Source organism: Stenella coeruleoalba, assembly GCF_951394435.1.
Source record: "Stenella coeruleoalba genome assembly, chromosome: 21".
Taxonomy (NCBI): domain Eukaryota; kingdom Metazoa; phylum Chordata; class Mammalia; order Artiodactyla; family Delphinidae; genus Stenella; species Stenella coeruleoalba.
This window is the reverse complement of record NC_137167.1, coordinates 23,850,061-23,872,479: the sequence shown is the minus strand read 5'-3', so window position 1 is coordinate 23,872,479 and position 22,419 is coordinate 23,850,061. Positions and strand designations below refer to the sequence as shown.

Sequence of the window (22,419 nt, the reverse complement as noted above, 5' to 3'; positions counted from 1 at the left end):
TTTGTACCCCTTCCCCAGCTTTTGTGTAACCAGGAAAGTCTGATCTGTCACGGGTGCCCAAGGATTTTTGTTTACAGGGTTTCGTCTCTTCCCTTTATCTGTCAGTTTGAACTAATGTTCTACCCTGGGCACTTCTCCAGATGTCAGACTATCACCGTAGCACAGACGGTTGGATAGATTCTGGGCAAGTTGTGTTCGGTGTACATGGTACTTCGAGAAATGCATTTCTGATTTTCATGCTGGAAACTGGACAGTCCCTTTGTGAAACAGGAAAGTACCTCATATCTCTGTGCCTCTCTCTGTTCCTTGTTTAAGCCCTCTTTGCGTCTCATTTGGTCTCTCACAATCACTGGCCCTTCCCTTGTCTCAGTAATTAATTATCTTCTCTCTTTCGAGGCATCCCATACCCCATTGCCAGAGTAACCTAAACTTTCAGCATCGGTAGCATCACTCCCCTGTAAAAACTGCCTTTTCCTCCTAGAATTTCAGGTTCTTCAAATCTTATCTAGCCTGACTTACTCTTTGGCTTCATCTCTACCCACCTCCTTTGTGAATCCACTCTAGCCACGCTAGACAGACCATCAGCCATGCTCCAGAACCTCCTGGACTCTCTGCTCCATGTCAGCACTGTGCACGCTGCTCCACTGCCTGGAAAGACGTCTCCAACTTTTCTCTTCCTCCCCCTTTCCTTACCCATCTTTGGGGTCCCTTAACTGCTGCCTTGTTCCTGAAACGCCACCCAGTTCTCTCCATGCTTCCTTGCCGTCTTTCTCCTGTATGAGAAATAACCATCCTTCACTGTTCTTGTGGCACTCTGTCCCTCTTTGCCTTGAATGACTCAGATGTTGATGCCAAACTGTGAGGACAGGACCTGTAACTTCATCCTTGTACTGACCTCAGCGACAAGCAGAGAGTCTTCCACGTTGTATTTAGTAAATGTTGGTCGAGTTGAACTACATTGAATTAGGGTAGGTTTAATATAATATTGCTACAGACTAGGATTTTTTTTTCTTCTCTATTGGTACAGTTTTGCAAAGGGAAGAGAGTCCTGGCATCACAGACTTCTTTCTCCGTGGTGATGGGAGGTGGAGAAGACCCCGGGGGTGGGCAACGTCTGACCATGCCGTCAACATAGCTTCTCTCTAATGAGCTGCCGTCAGCTTATAAATACTTGTTTTTAGAGATAGGGTAATGCTTCTTAGGGGGGGAGATTGATTAAGGCTATAAAAAATAAGTGAAATTTATTGCAAGTATCAGGTGGGTCATTTTCTTATTCGTTCAAAGACTCTTCTTAATCGGATCTGAGGACACCTCCTCTTCCCTCCTCTCCCTGTGCGCCCTGCTGTGAACACTCTGCTTCTGCCTCATGCTCCTCCCATCTGTACTTCCATACCTTGGTTCATACTTCCTCTCTCCAGGTCATTCATTCATTCAGCACAGATTTATTTATGGCCTGCCGGTGGCTAAGCACCCTTCAAGAATGTATCTGTATGAACAGACTTGTGCTTGCCAAGGGGGAGTGGGGGTGAGGGAGGGATGGATGGGGAGTTTAGGATTAGCAGATGCAAACTATTATATATAGGATGGATAAACAACAAAGTCCTACTATATAGCACACCAACTATAGTCAGTCTCCTGGGATAAACCATGATGGAAAAGAATATAAAAAGAATGTCTCTATGTGTATAACTGAGTCAGTTTGCTGCACAGCAGAGATTGGCACAGCATTGCAAATCAACTCTACTTCAATTAAAAAAAGAATGCATCTGTAAACAACAGAGCATGCAAAAATCCTTCTCTCCACGGAGCTCACGTTCTAACTGGTGGTATGCCCTTTCGCTGTTGTCCAGATGCTAGGACGAGCTTGTCCTGCCTGGAAGCCGTTCCCGACTGCTTCAGCACAGGTTCTTTCTCCTGCATTTTTAGAGGCACCTGTTACCTGTTCCTCCCTTTTGACAGACATTGTCTTGTATTCTTGGTGCTCTTTATGTGTGAATATCTTATCTCCTCGAGTTCATTAGAAGCTTCTTGAGAGAGGAGACCATGTCATTTGTTCATGAAAAGGTTTGTGTACCCACGTATATACCCTGCCTTGTGTACACTGTCTTAAATGTTTGCAGTTAGGCCCCTAATAAATATCTTTCATTGATTTGAGGGCATTTCGTGGCTCTCCGTCTTATCAAGTACGGTCGCCCTAAGACCGTGCTCTACCGTTAGGCATCAAAGCGTTCTTTAAAGATCCTGCGTGACTGTGTCACTACTGGTGCTGCTACTTAACCCTCTGCTGAGGAACCAGCCGCATGCCGAGCGCAGCCTGTGCCTACAGCTCGTCGGCCGAGGAGATCACCTCTGCGATATTCTATCTGAGGTCCGCAAGTCTTGACTGTAACACTGATTCTGAGGAGCAAAAGGTACCAGGCAGAGGAGAAGGCCTGCTAATTACGTCTGTAGTTGATTCTTGTGTGCACCTCTCCATCAGAGACTGGCACCTAAGACATCAGAGTGCCTTGATTTCTTGCCTTTATTTCTGAGTTGAGGCTAATGAGTGTCCATCGTAAAACTCATCTCCGTATTAGTAGGACTGCAAAAGGAGGTTATGGCTTTGGCGGGTCAGTTGCACCCCTTTGCATGGCCATTCGATGACAGTCAGTGGCTGAGGCTGGAACACACTCCGTTAGGGGCTAGAGAACTGAGCAAAGGCACCTGCTCCCAGCCTGGGAGCCTCACCTTACTGGCCTCGTGTGCTGACAAAGGGAATTGGCTTCCATTTAAAGGTAAAAGTTGAGGGATGGAGTTCTGGTTTTTTTTAAATTTTGTTTCCAGTGGCTGTAGTCGACAGGCAGACCCCTGAGGCCTCCTGCCCCAGGTTCAAATCTTGCCTCTGCCACTTAACCAGCTGTGGAAGCTTGAGGAGGGCAATTAATTTCTTTTTAAAACGGTGCTAGTAACAGTACTTACCTTAGTGGGTCCTTATAAAGCTTGGATGAGTTTTTATATGCGGGCATAGTAGGCCCACATAGAGATGGAAACATACACGCTTGGATATTAGAAAATATTTATCAACTTACTTAACCTTTTCTATGTCATAGAGGAAACTTGAGATTTTAGCTGTCGAGAGGTGGTCCAGTGACCTAGAGCTGCTTCCCTAGATGCTCTTAGAGTGCCAGAGGTCAAGATACCTCGATATAGATCTTAACTTTTATATAGTACATCATTGCCCTCTTAAGGTGCAGGGTTTATTTATTAGGCGTGCCTTCGGACCTTATAGCGATCAGACTATGCCTAAGAGGAATGGGCTGAGTTAGGTGGATTTCAGTGGATTTATAATGACTGCCAACATAAACAAGCTCAGAGTGTTGAGTAAAGGTGAGCTGTCTTGGGAGGAGGCCCTGGTGCTGGGCCGCAGACTGAGTCATTGTCACGGATGGGAGCTCAGGTGGCATATCCAAGGAGAGGAATTAGTACATTGGAAGGGAGCATCACGACCAGACCGTTTCTGGTAAGACGAATATGGCATAATTGATGACGTTTTCTTTCTTTTTTTAAAACTGCATAAATGAGACCTGATTTAATCGCAGATAATGTGAAAAAGTTCTCTAGGGGTTGAAAGTGTGACAATAGCCGAACGCCTACCACTGTCTTAGATCAGGGGAATATAGAGCCCGGAGCGGGGGAGGTGACGGTGCCGTGGGGAGACACAGTTAGAGTCTATCTCATTCTTCGTATGACGTTTTTAGAGGGAGTTTGATACGCCCAAGCGGGAGCAAAGGCGAGGAACCAGGAGGGCAGAGGATTTGAAAAGTGTCAGGTGGTCGAAGGAGCTGAAGAAGCTTTATTTAATAATGTTGAGATGGAACATATCAGCAGAGCCATAAAGGCACATAGACTTACCTACGGTGTCCCACACTGTGGGCAGCTGGAGAAGAGACGGCTTAGAGTGTAGGCTCGGGATTATTATGTGTAGCCATCAGCTGAGTTATCAGACAGAAGAGGGTTCTGCATCATTTAGCTTTCCGAGGGCGGAATGGGAACCACTGTGTGGGGTTCCAGGACTCAGCCGGCGGGGGAGGCCTCCACCGGAGGATGTGCCTGGCTTGGACGAGGCCCGAGCTCTGAGGGAAGAGGGCCTTGAAGACGGGCTAGATCACAGGTGCGAAGACACCCTGTGATTCTGGTGGAGCTTTAGCCCGGCAACCCTTCTAACTCAGAGATTCGGGATAGCCTTGCTGAGAGATCCATTACGTTGCTGTACTTCCCAGCTCCAGTCTCATCCTAGACGTCATCTTTATTGTTGGTTAGCTACCGTATGCATGAGGATGTGGGAGAATTTGCTCTGCAGGCATCCTCAGCTCCCCAAATCTACTTCAATTCGGAGTGGGGGATAATTTATCGCTATCTCTCTGGTTCCTGAGTGGAGCTAGTGAGAGGTGCCTGCTTGGGTATTATTTTGTTTGGGGGAGTTTGGGCAGAATTAGTACCAACACAACAGCATTCACGTCATTCTTAATTATTCTTTTCCTCTCAGACTCCATTTTTCTGTGGTCTTCACGGGATGGTGGATACTCCTCTCCTCCTTTCCTCTCTCCCAACTCCCACCCCTTTTCCGTCTCGAGCCATTTCTGTGTCGTTTCTTGTACTGTAAACAGAGATGAATCATTTTCTCTACGGTTCTGTCGAAATAAGTTCCTCTGTGTGTCCGTGTGTCCGTGGGTGTGTAAATACAATGTGTACACGTGCCTATGCCTGAGCAATTCAGCGTGGGGCTCACCGAGCGTGTGGTGCAGTACAAACAGTGCAGTGAAAAGATGTTTTTGCACAGATCTGGAATGGCTTTTTTGTGCCTTACCGATCTGAGGCACAGAAATTCTAAAAAAGAAAAGAGAAAAAGCCGAGGAAGCAGCAATGTAAAAGAAACCCTGTGCATCATCCCACCCCCCTCCCCGCCGTGGTTTCCGTGGTGTTGGGAGCTCAGGGGCACCTCACGGGGAGAACGAGCTCTTGACACAGTGACCTCATTCCCCATGCCGCCCTTCTCCTGGCAGAAGCTGTGCTGGCTCCCGGGCTGTCTCTGCTGCAAGGCGGCCGGCACTGCATCGGGAATGATGCGACCCAGGCTTGCAAGGACTTGCCCGGCAACTGGAATTTATGACAGATAGCTCGCTGCAGCTAAACTTTGATCCGGGATACAGTCGAACCACCTCTTACACACAGGAGGGAGACACGTCCTTCTCTGCGATGAAAAGCCAGCCTTAAGAAAGAAAAAAAAAGAGAGTGCATGTGTCAGGTTTATAATTATGAACTGGTGAGTGTATGATGTCAGATCCCTGTTAACGTGCGTGTGTGTGTTTTCTCCAAACATCCGGAGGTATTTGCCCTTTTCCCTGTTTTCATGATGAAAAGATCTGAGTTGGTGCTCAACGCATGGGAGGGGGCCTGGGCTCCTTGGAGAGGAGGATGTGCCCCTGGCAGCTCCGGGCCTGGGGTGCATTCCCAGCCCAGAGTCTCCGCATTGCACAGACAAAGGAGCCCCTGCCGACAACCAGAGGCTGTAGCTTTTCTTGGAGTGATGACTCATTTCAGCTCACAAAGGATTCTGGGCAGGGTAATGAGAAGTCAGGTTAGCTGACCCGGCCCTATGACTTCACTTTGCAGAGAACAAGGCAGTAGAGGAGTGACGCTGCAGATGCCCAAGGCACTGCAGTGGGATGTTGGCTCAGGACCAGCGGCCACGATAGACGGGACTATAGGTATGGGACGGGATGCCAGCTGTTCCAGGCAAATAGGAGGAAAGAACGGAAAAGAGGATTTTTTCCCTCTAAAATCATACCAGCAAAGTCCATTCATAAAGCTTTTTAAAGGTGCTTTCTGCCAGCTTTTGAACTGAACTTGTGTCAGCATCTCCAGCCCTGAATTGTCAGAAGAGCTGAGAGTTGGGGGACTCATTTTTTTTTCCAAGTAGACGTATCAAGGTAAAGTACCAGATTCCTGTTGGGTTCCACGTGCCCTCAGTAGCCAACCTGAAATGCTCATTTAGGATATTATGACTTGAAAGTTTACTCTTTCTTCTTATTCCAGATTCTAGGACGTCCGTTTCTGTTACTGGCTCTTTCTTGTGCCTGAATGCTACCCCCTAGCATGCACCAGGCTTTAGTGCCAAAGCTACCTGGGGGATGGAGCCAGTCCAGAAAGGGTCAGGTAGGTCTCCCCTGCTTTTCTTTCAAGAGTTGTTGTGTGCAAAGAAATACGGTAAAATGTATCCATATTTTGTATGGCTATGGATACAAATGTATGGTAATCAACTCCCTCAATAAGGGGACCCTGTCCTCTGAAACATGGTCTTGCTGTGATAATCCCTCCACAGCCTCAGTCTTAGGCAGTAGAAGTGCTTCACGGAGGTGCCCACCAGAGGCAACCTCGCCAGCATGATTCATGTCACAGCCTCACATCAGAGACCAGAGTCAGCTGTAGGATGTGCAAATAGGAAATAAACGGCTCCAGAGTTCCATCAGCGGTAATATCTCTTTCACTCCTCGGATGGAGGCATTCAGTAAATATTTTTTGAAATGTTTTCTTTTCAGTATAGTCCCTAACTTTGGTGTGTTATTTGGCCTGTTAACCTACACGCAATGCACTAAAATCCAAGAAAGCCTGCTTTATGTGCTCGGGGACTGCTTCCAACATCAGACAGAGGTAGCTGTTAACTGCTGGGGAAGTAAGCGTATTTCGTCATAGTCTGTTGTAGGATCCAGACGATTACAGAGCTGTTTTCTTACGACGTCCATGGGCTTTTCACACAAAAGCTTTTCTTTTTTCTTTTTAAGTGGTGAGGTGGTAGCGTTTGGCCCTCCAATGTGCGTGGCGTGCCACCTTTCCTAAGTGAAACTTGGCCAATCCGAAAGCATGGTTTTACCACTTCGTCCAATTTATGGTTTGAGCGCTTTCCGTTAAAAAAAATATTTCTGAGAATGTTAAATGCATTTGTAATAATAATTAGAACATTTTAGAATAATGCAAACCGTACGCTGGACAGGACCCTCAAACATCTCTTTTCTCTTTGCTCTCATATCCACCCCCATAGCTCGCCCTCTCACCGAAGGAAAGAATGTTTGTTTCCTTTCTTCATTGTAAAGATGTGTCTTGTTTGTGCCTAGTACTTGGCATTTTCAAAGCAAAGTTGAGGATGTTGAGTCAGTTTCAAAGGATGTTGGATCACATCATACCATGCTGAGAATATAATGTCCCCACACCCATCAGTTCTACTCATCCTTAAATACCTTATTCAAAATCTCCCTCCCACAGAAGGGCTTTCTCTGATACTCCAGCAGGAGGTCATTTCTTAGTCCTGTTATAGAATTAACTTCTCTAGATAGACAGCTACATAGATATAATTAGACCAGATTCCTATTATAGGAATTATAGGAGTTAATTTGCTAGCCATTCAAGGATTTTCTCCTTACATCTCTTCTAAGGACATTTTAAACAGTAATTTGAACATATTATGATTGCTTATATTTCTACACATTTATATCATGTTTCCCCACCTAAATTATAAGCTCACTGAAGGCAAGGATCAAGATTTGTGCCTTTCTCTACAATTCCCATCTCCTAGCAGTTCTCTGCACATGGAAAGCACTCAACAAATAGTTGATTAAGAAGAAAGGCAGTTTGGGCTTCCCTGGTGGCTCAGTGGTTGAGAGTCCACCTGCCGATGCAGGGAACACAGGTTCGTGCCCCAGTCTGGGAGGATCCCACATGCCGCGGAGCGGCTGAGCCCGTGAGCCATGGCTGCTGAGCCTGTGTGTCCGGAGCCCGTGCTCCGCAGCAGAAGGGGCCGCAACGATGAGAGGCCCGCATACCGCAAAAAAAAAAAAAAAAAGAGTAAGTTGAATAAATTTAGATAGGCTTGGGGACAATCATGTTAATACTACCTACTTATTAAATATCTATTAGGTGTCAGGGACCATGTCAGCACTTAATCCCCTCAATAACTCTACAAGGTGAACATCACTGTGTACACCTTACAAAAGAAGACAGTGAGACTCAAAAAATGAATTAATTTGCTCCAAATCACACAGCTAATGAGGAGCAGAACTGGGCTCTGAACTTAAAGTTGTGGCTTAGCGTCCATGGCCTCTGCCACTGTCTTGTAATGCCAGACTTTGGAGAGAAAAGGTACTTCCGGTACAGTGAGTTGGGAGTTTTCTCTGTGTGTGTGTCTGTCTGGCCTTTTGTACTCTTGCATCCCTGTGTACTTGTCTATAGTTCTGTCAATGTCAGCTTGAAGGGGTGGTAGGTGTTCCTTCGTTGGGGAGTTGGTGGCAGTCATTCTGTATGATTTGGTTGTAATTTGGGAACTATCAACGTGTATATTTGAACTGCACTTAATTAGGCCTTCTGGTTCTATTACGACTGTATTTTACAGAAATTGGTTACAGTATAGTTGGGACCTAAACAGATGAAGCAAAGAAAACAAAGGTTGAGCATCAGCTGTGGTGCTTCTAACTTAGAAAGAGTGGAAGCGGGTGACCCTGGATACTTGACACTGATGTGCTGAACTATAGTTGAGGATCATCAGCAGCAGAATTTGGAGCATCTGATGTCTCTGGCGTTAGGCTAGGTTCTGATACAGAATGGAGAAGGAAGAGAGGTGTGTGATAGCTTAACATAGGGCATTGGATTCTGTCCTACTTGATGCGCTTATAATGAAGAAAAAGAAGACACTCTATTGCACAGGACTCTTGTTAGCCAGGTGCCTTGCAGAATTGCATGACATCTGAGAGCTCTTATTACCTGTTGTCATCTAGGACTGGTGTTTCATCATGATTTCATCGCTGGTGGTAAATGGTCTTCACTTAGCCCTGGATGAGGGACTAGGGAGCAAGGAGGCTGCTGTTGATGGGAAACGTCTCGGCGGTGAGCAGGGTCTTACCTTGCCTCGTCTATATGTGTAGCGCCTATTTACTCAGCAACATTTGAGCTCCCGATGTGCGAGTGTTTTACTCCATAGTGCCTCACATACGCCCCACGCGGGTTATAACGTGGAGACTTCTTAGCAAAGGTTTGAATTATGGGAACGGATAATTGGCCCGATGGCTCATATTTTCATTGTGACTTTTCAGCTACAAATCTATCGCAGTAGCGGAACGATCCAGAAGTGTTCGAGGTCTATGATTAGAGAGATGTCTGTCACCATCCTTGGTGATGGTGAAGACAGCTCCCGAACTACAGAGTTCTCACTTCTCCCTGTCCACTGATTGCCTCCTCTATCTGATTCTCCACGCTTTGTGGCTTGTCCATCTCTGCTTATCCTATGACAGTTTTTCATCAGTCGTCAAATCTCAGTAGCAAGAGTAGTAGCTAATAGGACTAATGAAAGCTTGTAGCCTCGGGAACATAATAGGTTTCTTCTGTAAACCAATGAGCCGGCTGATTTGTCATCACACCTAGTGCATCTCTGCATTAGACAGGCTGCTAAGCAGATTCAGGTGATACGGTGGACGTTAACCCGTGTGTGTGTGTGTGTGTGTGTGTGTGTGTGTGTGTGTGTGTGTGTGTGTGTGTATCTGCCATCTGCCACCATGACCACTCTTATTTAACTCTCATTAGAAGTTTCTTAGTAAGTCATCGCTAATAGACACCATTCACTGTAGTATTATTAATGAGAGCCTCGTGTTTACATTTTCTTTTGAATTAAAACAGTTTATCTAAATAATAAGCTTAGGAATTAGACCTTCTTTAAGAGAACTCCATCAAGTGTTGAAATAAAGCACCAGGGAGCTTTAGAAAAGCTGTTAGAGAGTTTCTAAATTTCCCCCCAAATTTTTTTATTGTCAACTTTACTGCCATCAACGATTGCAATGAAGACTCAGCCTTAAATTTCTGAGATCAGTGGCATTTAAGCCAGACATACAGTAAACTGGTAAAAATGCCTTTTTCAATGCTAGGTGCCTTTTAAATTTCAGATACAAACATTTGAAAGTCAAGTATAGTAATTCAGTTTCAAGGGAAAGCTACTTAAAATGAAGCAGCGTGTGAGTTGATGGGGGTTGTGTGTTCTGCCCTCCTGTAAGGGTATTTCGGTCTGCGAGAGGATGTATAGGAAGGGGATGTGTGTTTTTCTAGAACAGCTTTTTAAAAAAGAACCGTCTGTTAAAAGAACCAAAAACAACACCTATACATAAAATCGGGGTTAATAAATTGAACTAAATTGTAAAACACAAGATTCATCTGATTCGTTCTGCCTCCGAGAAACTGTTCACTTAACCTCAGAGAGCTAATGATTTCCCCAGGCCCAAGGGTATTGAAGATAAAACTCGGCACATTCGTCGTTCTATGAATAGTTTGTTGAAAGGAATAGACCTGTATTATCACTGTGCCCACTGTACATTTTACAGGCGTGTTTGACCATTTTTATGAGTCACGGTATCTACTGCATGTGGTAGTTTTATTGACATCTATAATTTTAACTTTAGTGTTAATTTTGGCAGTCCAGAGAACAAAAACAGGCACACTTTGGTCCTGAGGAGCAAGACTTTGAGTTAGAAAAGAGTAAATTATGAAGCCTTTATTACACGGGAAAAAGTTAATAGCCAATCAATCTATTTTGCTGTCGTTTTTAAAATTACAGCCTACTTTTTCCAGTTGGATGAGCATTAAACTAGTTTTCTCCAGCAAGACGGAAACAGAGGTAGACAGCAGTACTATATTATGCTTTTATGCCAGAATTCTGCTGCATTGATATAGAATCAAAGAATTTGAGAGTCTGAAGGAATCTTTGAAATTATGTCATCCCAACCCTCATCTGCAGACACAGAGTGGCAATTATATTTTGTTATTAGAGACTGGGCGCTTATCAAACTATCTCCTGAATGCCTTCTTATACTGGCAGTTTCCCAATGATAAATTAGTACAGTTTCAGAACTACCTTTGTAAGTAGGTTGCTTCGGTTCATGAACTTCGTTAGGGTCAAAGGTAACTTCAGTCCAGAATACAGAGTGAATTGACATTTACAATGGAAAACAGTATGTGAAAATAAAGAGGAAAACAGGCTAATTTGAACGGAATGCTGGTACTTGGGGAAAAAAAGATTATTTAAAGAAGGCTAAGATAGAAGATGAACTTTGGGGAACTTTCAAGGTTGTATTATAGTTTATTGTGATGTGATCCACCTGGAAAAATTACAGCTTTCCTTTTCGTATTTGATGGGTATGAAGATGGGTACTTTAAGATGAGAGGAAATAGATTTACATTTGTCTTTCTGGTAGGTATCTTTTGGAAAGCTATGGGTATCATCTGGGAAGGGGTGGATGTAGGTTGTCATGGAAGTCACATCTTCTTAGTTGCGTCCCTCCCCCGCCCTGCCCCCCCCCACCTGTGCGTATGCAAAGGTTGGGGAGCACAGAGAACCTAAATTAGTGACTGGGGAAAATGGCATTCATAGAGGACTGAGCTTTATTATAGTTCTTCCTTTTATTTTTTTCGTACAAAAAGAACCAACATAGGAACAATTTTGGAACTCAAGTTTCAGAGGTTCGGGGTATCTAAGAGGCACTCAAATAAATTTCTTGAAAGGATGAATTATGTGAGAGAGAATTTTTTGAAAGAATCCTAACTAAAGTAACTGACCAGAAGTTGGAAGGGAGAGCAGATAGAGGGGGTTAAATAGTAAAAATGCATGGGCCTGATAAAGATATTTCTGAGGTGGAAGTCACCATCTGTAGAAGATAAAAGACAGGAAGTCAGCACATGCGTGATGTCTGCTTGTTGTCGCAGACCCTCCTTTCAGTTGCCTGGCGGTGGTAATAGTCACCAGTTTGTTCCCTACAGTTGCGCAAGAGTGATTTTCTAACACAAACGTGTCATGTAATTCCCCTGTATAAACATACACAGGGTTCCTGTCAGCATAAAGGGTAAGAGTGTGGAGCCTTCTGGTCTACGAGGAGGCTGCATTTCTCTCCGTCTCACCCCCAGCCTGCTCCAGATGTGCCAGAATAGGCCGTCAGCATCCCCAGCTCAGCGCGCTGCGCCGTGCCCCGCACACGCTCACTCCCGCCTCTGCTACGGCATCCTTCACTCTCCTCGTCATCACCGGACACATTTACCTTTGTCCTCATACTTCTTAGCCTGACTGTAGTACCTTAAAGGAAAGAAGTGTCCAAATATTCCCTGAGGTATTTGAAATCTAATGTGAAATGCTCTTAAAATCAACAAGGTTTACTTAGAATTGTAATATTGTCATGCCTTCTCACATTTTAAATTCATTTAACAGAAATTTATTGAATGCCTGCTCTGTCCAAGGCACCGTGCTTGGCTTGATCTGAATGATCCTGGATTTGACAAATGTTCCCTGAGGACTGGACTTAAATGGATGTTCATAAGAAAATAAAGCTGAGATAAAACCTATTTACCCCTGCTTTCTAGAACAATAGGACAGAATTATAGCATTTTAGAAAGAATTGGCTAGCCCACAAGGTAGCCGTGAGCTTTTCCCGGAGTTGTCTTTATGAATATGTTCAGAACTAATTCTGGCAATAGAAAAATCCATCCTATAAATTATAGACAAGTAACAATTCATAGTTTATGCAAAATGTGGTCGTTTCTATAGATTATGATGACCAATAATATTTTAGCAGTATTTACATTCCCTTGTTTTCTTCTTTGACCATAAATGTGGTCCAGTTGTTGGAAGAATTTTCTAGTAGCATATTTTAAGAATGACTTGTTGATTCCTTAAGTAGGTCTGATATAAGATCCAAAGAAAATCATTGTAAACTTGAATAAGATGTTGTGTTGTGTTGATCGGTACCTATAATTCCTTTTATATAGATCTTAAATGCATGTCTTAGCCCTCACTTAATGTATAATTATTTTTCTGTGGTAACTGCTATGTTTGGGGCAAAATTAATAGGGAGAGTCTTAGAAATTTCATGGTTAAGTATATTTGGTCTCATTAAATTCTGTGTCCGTTTTGCAATTATTTAGCAACATATATTAATAAAATCACAGCTCTTTGGATACCCTGAGCAATCCCTTGGATTCCGATGTTGTAAGTGGATATTCATTCATTCAGCAAACAAGTACTGGGTGTCTGGGGTGAGCTCTGCGTTATTCCAGGCACTGAGAATGCAGGAATGTGGGGTTCACGTTTCCTTCTGTCTTGGAGCTTATATTCTAGTGGGTGAGACAGACAGTATACCAGTACACACATACACACATTCAGAGAGTGAAGACAGTGACTTGGAAGGACCCTGGTACCAATTCCAGTAGTGGGGGGGGGGTCCCCACTCCACCAGCAATTCTCTGACACCAGCTGAGTGTCCCACAGTTCATCCCAATTCCAACACCATCTACCTGGAAAGCATCAGATCCCATGGGTTAAGGGCTCAGTCCACAGGAGTGCCCTCACCCCACCCCACCCCTGACCACCGATGTCACTCGCAAGCCCAGATTGTCACCTGTGTTCTGAAAGACTGGTGATAGATTGGAGGCTCCCACCACCCCCTCCTTGGGTTCAGTTACTTTGCTAGAGCAGCTTACGGGGAGAAACACTTTACTTACTAGTGTGCCAGTGTATTATAAAAGAATACAAGTCAGGAAGAGCCAGGTGGAAGAGATGCATAGGGCAAGGAATAGGGAGATGGCACGGAGCTTCCATGCCCTCCCGAGGTGCACCACCCTCCCCAATCTCCATGTATTCAGCAACCTTGGAAGCTCTCTGAACCCCATCCTTTGGTTTTTTATGGAGGCTTCATTACATAAGCATGCTTGGTTAAATCATTGGCCGTTGAAGATTGATTCAACCTCCAGCCACTCTCCTCTCCCCGGTGGAGGTCAGGGGGCGGGGCTGAAAGTTCCAACCCTGTAACCACGTGGTTAGTTCTCCTGGCTATGAGCCCCCATCCTTAGGTGCGGGTCCAAAAATCACCTCACTGATGTAACAAAGATACCTTGATCTCTCTCACCACTTAGGAAATTCCAAGGGTTTTAGGAGCTCTGTGCCAGACATGGGGATGAAGACCAAACATATATTTCTTATTATAAACCATAGTATCCAGTAACATGAGAGAGAGTGTGCTGTGGTTTTAGGACAGCATTCGATCGGGTGCCTGGGCAGGGCTTCCCTAGGAGGCCCTGTTTAAATGGAGACCCAGAGGCGGAGAAGCAGCCCGTCCTGCAGAGATCTGCGTGAAGCACATCCCAGGCAGGGGCTCAACAAAGGCGAAGGCTCTGAGTGGGGAAAAAGCTTGGTGAGTTCAAAGAACAGAGGAAGTTGTGAGCATGTTGTAGGGGGGAGCGGAAGAGGGGTTGGCGGATGGTCCCAGATGTGGGTGGACAGGCTCAGGCCAGCGTAGACCCGGCAAGGAGTTCCGATCTCCTAGGCGCAGTCGGCAGTCACTGCAGGATTTCATGCAGGGAAGCAGCGTGTTTTACGCTTTTCTAAGAAGACTGCTCTGTGGAGAACGGAGTGTTGGGTAGGAGAGAGTGCTGAGAGGCATCAAGCCATTGTCATGGGCCAGGTGAGGGGGACAGTGACCTGGGGTAGGGGTCGCATAGCAGATGGAGTGGAGGGAAGAGACCCAGGAAGCATGTGGGTGTAGAGGACACAGGATGGCCGGTGGAGTGGGACGGGAGTGAGAAGTAATTTATCTTAGTGCAGTATAAAAGCAAGAGGACGGGCTTCTCTGGTGGCGCAGTGGTTGAGAGTCCGACTGCCGATGCAGGGGACACGGGTTCGTACCCCGGTTTGGGAAGATCCCACGTGCCGCGGAGCGGCTGGGCCCACGAGCCATGGCCACTGAGCCTGCGCGTCCGGAGCCTGTGCTCCACAACGGGAGAGGCCACAGCAGTGAGAGGCCCGCGTCCCGCAAATAAATAAATAAATACATAAATAAAATAAAATAAAAACAAGAGGACGTGGAGATGGTCACTTAGAGCATCCAAATTCCATTTGATTCTCTCTCCTGAGTTAAATGTTATTCCACGTATTCAGTATTATAGTGAAACTGAGCTTTTTCAATACCGATGCGTTTCAAGAGACACTTACAGCTTACTTGCCTCTGACGGTTGGCCGCAGTGACTGAAAAGAAACTGACCTAGAAGATCAGTAAACGTTTGATATTTGTTAGTTAAACTAAACAAGAATTTCAGCTAACAGCATAAGGACAAGCATGACCTAAACTCGTTAATTTTGCTAATAGTCATTCCTTCTTTAGAGAAAGCTCAAGTTCCCTATAACATACACAAAATTAGAAAATAGACCTGCATTATTTTAAAAAAATCCTATTTAGTATTTTTGTATCTTTAGTCTTCTGAGAAGTCCATAAGTATGACAGGCAAATTCTAGAAGGTGTTACCCTCCCAAATGATGCACAGGTCCAAAGGTACTGGAACGTGCTTTGATCGCCCCACCCCACCCCCCCACGTGCTTGTTAGCTGACCCCATTGTCCTTTTCATCTGACTTATGAAATTATTCCAGGAACTTCCCTGGAGGTCCAGTGGTTAAGATGCCCTGCTTCCCAGCCTCAGAGCACAGGGAGATCAGCTCGGTGCTTTGTGACCACCTAGAGGGGTGGGATAGGGAGAGCGGGAGGGAGACGCAAGAGGGAGGAGATATGGGGATATATGTATATGTATAGCTGATTCACTTTGTTATAAAGCAGAAACTAACACACCATTGTAAAGCAATTATACTCCAATAAAGATATTTTAAAAAAAAAAAAGCTGCCGTGCTTCCACTGCAGGGGGCATGGGTTCCATCCCTGGTCGGGGAACTAAGATCCCACATGCCGTGTGGCGTGGCCAAAAAAAAAAAATGCCGGGTGACTTTGAAGTCGACGTAACCAACCTAGCAACTCTTAAGAAACCTGCCTCACTGCGGCTCATCCTGTCCTATAGAAGGTGGAGGGACAGAGAAGGATCCACAGGAGAGATCTTTAGAGTGGCTATGACTGAGCTACACAGCCACCATGGGGAGGGGAGATTTGAACATGAGTAGCTCCAAACACACCCCTCTACTGCGTCTCGCCACCACCATTAGTTCATCCTTTACACAGAAGCCTTTAGAATACGGTTGTGTTTGAATGAAGGGTACAACAGTTTTTCAAAGATTTAAATACACTCTTCTAGGCAGTAGCAAGCTTGCCTACTGAGATGGGCACAGTCCACATAATTCTGTCATTTTTGTTTTCTGTTTTTTTTTTTTTTCGATACGCGGGCCTCTCACTGTTGTGGCCTCTCCCGTTGCGGAGCACAGGCTCCGGACGCGCAGGCTCAGCGGCCATGGCTCACGGGCCCAGCCGCTCTGCGGCATGTGGGATCTTCCCGGACCGGGGCACGAACCCATGTCTCCTGCATCGGCAGGCGGACTCTCAACCACTGTACCACCAGGGAAGCCCAATTCTGTCATTTTTGAGTCACCAATATGAATTGAGCTTCACCAGCCAGTGAGTGAAACTCACATCCTCAGCAGCCTCCCAAAATTCCGTGTTCCAGCTTCTGCCCTCTGCTACCCCAACAAGTACTTGCGAGCATCTCTCAGAGGTCTATCTCTTTATGAGACTTACATCCCATAGGCCCCGGCAGTCTGTGGGTTCTAAGTTAGGTCAGTTCCTGGTTTCTGCTGCTCTGGATTTGTGTATTTCCCCCATCTCTCTGGCTGTTGAGGAAGTGTCTCCCTCTTGTCAGACCCACATCTTACAGAGAATGGAGCCACAGCAGAGCTGATTGGAGCCCCGAGGGCTGCAGGAAAGAGGGGAGCGTTGGACTGAGCTGGACCTGGGGGTGAGGGGGGTCAGGCTTCAACCTTTGACACTGGGGTCCTGATGCTCCATCTGGTGCACCTGTTAGACTTACCCCCTCACCTGTTGGTTTTCATTCCCAGGTGCTGTTGCCTGGTTTTATCCATCAAAGCATTTCCCATCCAGTCCATCAAAGCAGGGTTCACGTTCTTTCCCAAAAGGCCTCAGGATTCCCCCATCAAACTAGGAGTTGTGGCTGGGTGCAGCAGGCTGGTCCACCCCAGAGCACCCAGACACCTTCCTGGAGGCCGTTGCTTAATGCCACAGGTTGGCCCAAGTACATTTCTGGTTAGTCACGGTGATTTATAACAAGAGTGAAATCATACTTGGAAACAAGAGGAGAGATTATGTAAATCCATGTGGGAAAGAAGCTTAGAAGCTCACAGATTTTCTGCTCCGCTGATGGTTTCACCCCCTTTCTGAATGGCCTTTCTCAAGTGAAACCTTACAGAACCCCAAGGAGGAAACAGGTGGCACGCAGATGTCAGGAGCAGATTTCCCTGCCCTCCCACCCCTCCCTCTGCTGGGGGCACCCCTCCCTGCCCCCAGAAGCCTCTCTGGGGAATGCTAGGGATCCTTCCTTGGAACATGACTTGAAAATCACCACACTGTGACGCCAAGATTGCAGAAAGGAAGGCAGTTATGTGCATTAAATGTTGCCATGTCTGCCCCTGGCTTCTGGGTCTGCAGCCTCCCCCCACCTGCATTGGCTCTTTCAGATGCAAAGGTGTGCAGGATATGCCAGAGCCCTTCCTGGGTGGTAAGATCATCCTCCACGTGGCCACCGGGGTCCTCTTCTTGAAATTCATATCTGACATTGTCATTCCTTAAATTCCTTCTCTGGTGCACCATCCTTCATAGAATGAAGGCCTTGGGCACTCAGCTCTTTGCTGTTAATAGTCCCTATATACCTGTCCCCCTTCTCTGCTGCTTCCCAGAAAATACCCCTACGCCCCACAGCCACCCGGCACACTCTCACTTCAGCACCAGGTTCAGGCTGCACGACCTTGGTAAAACCTCCTCTCACTTCCTGGTTCTAAGCTCCGTCCTCACCTCCGGCTGGCGTACATCACTCTACCCTCTCTGCCCCAGAGTTTATTTTTCAGCCTTCTCTGGCGCACGATGAACGTTGGTCTGTCTCCTCCGCTTAAATGGAAACTCCTTGAGGGCAGAGATGTTGGTGGGAGGGGGCTTATTTACTTTCCCAAGTGACTCCCAAGACCCCAGCAGGTGCCTGGGGCAAAGGGCACCCAGCGTTTGAATGAATGAATCCTCAAGTTCCCACAAGTGCATTTGTCGAGATGTGAATGACAGTTATTAAACAAATCAGCTCCGAGTTAATAAAAGCAGAGATCATTTGAAGAGGCTCCGTTGTTGCAAGCCTTTCAGTAGCAAGTCTATTTAAACGAGATCTCAGGTTTTAAACGCAAGTCTTCTTTGTGGAAGCAATTGAAGCTTCCGCCGTTCTGTGCACGTCTTTCCACCTGAGAGGACGTGGCTGTAACGCACCTCAGTGTTGAGGGTTGATTGTGTTCATTGCACAAGGAACAGGTGAGAGTCACGGGAGAGGCGCGTGTGTGTGGAGGTGTGTGTGTGACAAGTGGCTGGGTCTTAATGAACCACTTACTTGAAAATTGTCTTTCTACAGGTGATGTGTCACCAATCAGTATGTCTCCCATCAGTCAATCTCAGTTTATCCCACTCGGGGAAATCCTTTGCTTGGCCATCTCCGCAATGAACTCTGCAAGAAAACCTGTCACCCAAGAAGCACTGATGGAGCACCTGACCACCTGTTTCCCAGGTAACAAGAAAAGAATGAGGCACTTCCTAAATGGATGTGTGCTCTGGCTGCCCTGGGACTTCCTATGGACAGTTCATCCCACGTTTAAGTCTAATAGGAAAAGAAAAATCTTTGACAAAACTGACCAGTAACTTTTCTTAGTTCTGTAATTAAAAACCAAGGCACTAGTGTCACTTCAAAAATAATTTGCCTTCTTCAGCTGTAATAGTTTTTAATTGGCACTGATGGAAAGAAATTAAATCAGAATCCTTGAAGAATTCTGTGAAAGACTACCACAATTCCATTTAACCTTTACAACACAACCTTGTTAAAGCACGTGAACATCTTCATTCATGGGACCGGGTCAGAAACAACTGAAAATTTGTCCTAAGGGATTCAGCTACAAAGAGAGTAATGTCAAAAATAAACATTATCTTGCATGCTCATGCCACGGCCTGATGAGTTTTAAGAGTATGCTATATGATAAATTAAACTGACCTTATAGTAAAAGAAAAAAATTAAACAAAGTGGTTCTTTTTCCTTTTAAAATTTTTTTAATTTTTAAATTTTTGTATTGGAGTATAGTTAATTTACAACGTTGTATTAGTTTCAAGTGTACAGCAAAGTGATTCTATATATATATATATATATATATATATATATATATATATATATTCTTTTTCAGATTATTTTCCATTATAGGTTATTATCCTATATGGAGTGTAGTTCCCTGTGCTATACAGCAGGTCGCTGTTGTTTACCTATTTTGTATATTGTAGTGTGTACATGTTAATCCCAAACTCATAATTTATCTCTGCCACCACCCCCCCACCGCTGCTATCCCCTTTAGTAACCATAAGTTTGTTTTCTATGTCTTTGAGTCTGTTTCTGTTTTGTAAATAAGTTCATTTGTATCCTTTTCTTCGATTCCACATATAAGTAATATTGATATATCTGTCTTTCTCTGTCTGACTTATTTCAGTTAGTATGATAATCTCTAGGTCCATTCATGTTGCTGCAAATGGCATTATTTCATTCTTTTTAACAGCTGAGTAATATTCTATTGGGGGGAGAAAATACACACACACACACACACCCCACATCTTATTTATCCATTCATCTGTTGATGGACACTTAGGTTGTTTTCACATCTTGACTATTGTAAATAGTGCTGCTGTGGCCATTGGGGTGCATGTATCTTTTCAAGTTAGAATTTTCTCCAGATATATACCCAGGAGTGGGATTGCAGGATTGTCTTTTTCTCTTAAGTATTATAAAAAGAAGATAATAGCCCAGCCACTTTATGAATAGTATCTGATGCCTCCAGTGCCAGAAGATGTTAGGAGTGGTGATAAGCTGAGGAATTCTCATGTCCTGTCTCAAGAGAAGCAGCCCACTACTCAGCTCCAGTGTATTGTATCTGCCCCCCAAAAAAATATAGAACCCTCCCAGAGTTGCCAAATCTTCTAATTTTTTAAAACAATCTGGAAATACAGTTTTAGGTGAAATCTATAAATTTCCTTAAATAATGGCAATTTGCACGTGTGTGTGTATTTTAACATGTGTATGCTGACGACATACAAGTCGAATAAAACACATTATTGGGCCACCAGTTTGCCAACTTGGCCTGATCTCAACCCATCCCTAGCTTGAAACAGAGCTTATGTTAAAAATGAGCGACAAACACTTGATATATTTTTCATTCGACCTAGAAGAGACCTTAAACCTCAGTAAAATGAGCTGTTGGCTGCGTTTATTAGCTTTTGCTACACAAATGCTGGGTAACAGTTACAGAACATCAGTGACCTATGACGATGAACATTTATTTAGCTCGTTGGTCTGTGGGTTCTCCACGAGTCAGCTGGTCCAGGCTGGAACTTGCCAGGTGACTGTTCCACCTGTACTCCGTCCACTTTGGAGAAGGGGACCTATTCTGCTCGTTGGGGTGACAGAGGCCCAAGAGAACAAGTCCAGGGGCTCTGGGGCTCTTCAGACCTCTGGTCATGCCACGCCCACTAACATTTCATTGACCAAAGCAAACCTGGCCAAACTCAAAGTCAAGGTGTAGGGAATTGCAGCCCACCCATGGGGAGACGGCAGAGGGGCTACTTTTAAATAGTCACCCACCGTGTTGAGTCTCCCCACTTTTCCTGTTGCCCCAAAGGAACTTCATATTTCTCTCCCAGTGATTTTTTTCCCTCCTTTTGGGGTTTTCTAATTATCACCTTTGAACAACACAGGTTAGAACTGTGCAAGTCCATTTATCCATGAATTTTTTTCAATAAATCTAGTATCTGTATTTTCCTTTCATAGATCTTTAAATTAACTAAGGGTAAGGGAATGTTTGTGTTCAATTAGAGATCACAATATGTGGAATCAAAACCAGACTATCTCAGCTTCCTGCCCTTGAGTGAGTCATTTATCAATTCCTCTGTTTTTGAGGCAGAGATAGCAGTACCCGGATTTTTGACCACGAAGGGGGTGGTGCCCCTAACCCCTGCATTGTACAAGTGTCAACTGTAATATGTTTTGAAATTACATGTACTCTTTAAAAGCTCTGACATGAGCCCACCCCTTCAACCTATTGATTATCTTAAATTTTCTAACATTTTATTATCTCTGAATATTCTTCATTGTCTGTCTTTCTCTGTTAACTTCCAGGCGACTCCTTTTCCGTTCAATAGTAAGATAAGAGAATCCCAGGTGAGATTACTTAAGGGGACAAATGTGTTCATGAACTAATGCTCTTGTGAAGGAAGGCTATTGGCCTTTTACCTGGGTAGCCTCTTCTGACATCAAACATCCCAGCTGCTTTTAAAATCCCTCTGTTTTTATGTAGGTTCATGAGAGATCCCATAGCTTTTCCAAACTTGGTTACATATCTCCCATTACAGGGCCATAAAATAGAGAACAGAGGGTTTCCCTGGTGGTGCAGTGGTTAAGAATCCGCCTGCCAATGCAGGGGATGCGGGTTTGAGCCCTGGTCTGTGAAGATCCCACATGCTGTGGAGCAAAAAAGCCCATGCCCCATGACTACTGAGCCTGCGCTCTAGAGCCCATGAGCCACAACTACTGAAGCCCGCAAGCCACAACTACTGAAGCCTGCGCACCTAGAGTCTGTGCTCTGCAACAAGAGAAGCCACCGCAATGAGAAGCCCGCGCACCACAACGAAGAGTAGCCCCCGCTCGCTGCAACTAGAGAAAGCCTACATGCAGCAACAAAGAACCAACGCAACCAAAAATAAATAAAATAAATTAAATTAATTTTAAAAAATAGAGAAAAGAAAGAACACAGAGCAAGTATGTAATAGGTAATTGTGGGTCACTGCCAGACAGCTGCTAACAGTGTCACTAAGTTGGAATATTTTGTAGAGAAATCCATAGAACAACTCTTTGCTAGTTTTTATGGTGAGTGACCCTAAATCCCAAGCCCTCGCATTCAGATGGACCAAGAGGAGCTAACAACCTTTTTCATATGATGATTTATTGGTCAACCCTAGAAGTTTGCAAGGACACCATACAAACCTGAGTCTAGGGCAGGGCTTGGCAGACTGTGGCCTGCAGGCTGTGTGTGGCCCTCCACTTGTTTTTGTAAATAAAGTTTTATTGGAACAGAGCCACACTTGTTAGTTTATATATTGTTTTTGGCTCCTTAGGCTACAGAGTTGAATAGTGGCAACTGAGATATCATATGGCTCATCAAGCCTGAAATAGTTATTACTATCTGGCTCTTTACAGAAAAACTTTGCCAACCACTGGTTTAGGGCAAGGTAGTAATTATTTAAAACTTTGTTCAGCAGTAGCTCTGCATTTTAAACTATTATTTCCCGAAATGAAGTTTT

The 22,419-nt window shown here is 44.9% G+C and overlaps 1 protein-coding gene across 5 annotated transcripts in view; it reads left to right on the top strand.

Moving 5' to 3' along the window:
• Nucleotides 1–22,419, top strand: part of STOX2 (storkhead box 2) — a 208,362-nt gene that overhangs the window by 169,298 nt on the left and 16,645 nt on the right. For all 5 annotated transcript variants that reach the window (XM_079909375.1, XM_079909378.1, XM_079909377.1 and 2 more), the window contains one exon: nucleotides 18,446–18,598. In XM_079909375.1, the coding sequence (XP_079765501.1) occupies nucleotides 18,446–18,598 (153 nt within the window). The remainder of the gene's footprint in view (nucleotides 1–18,445; nucleotides 18,599–22,419) is intronic.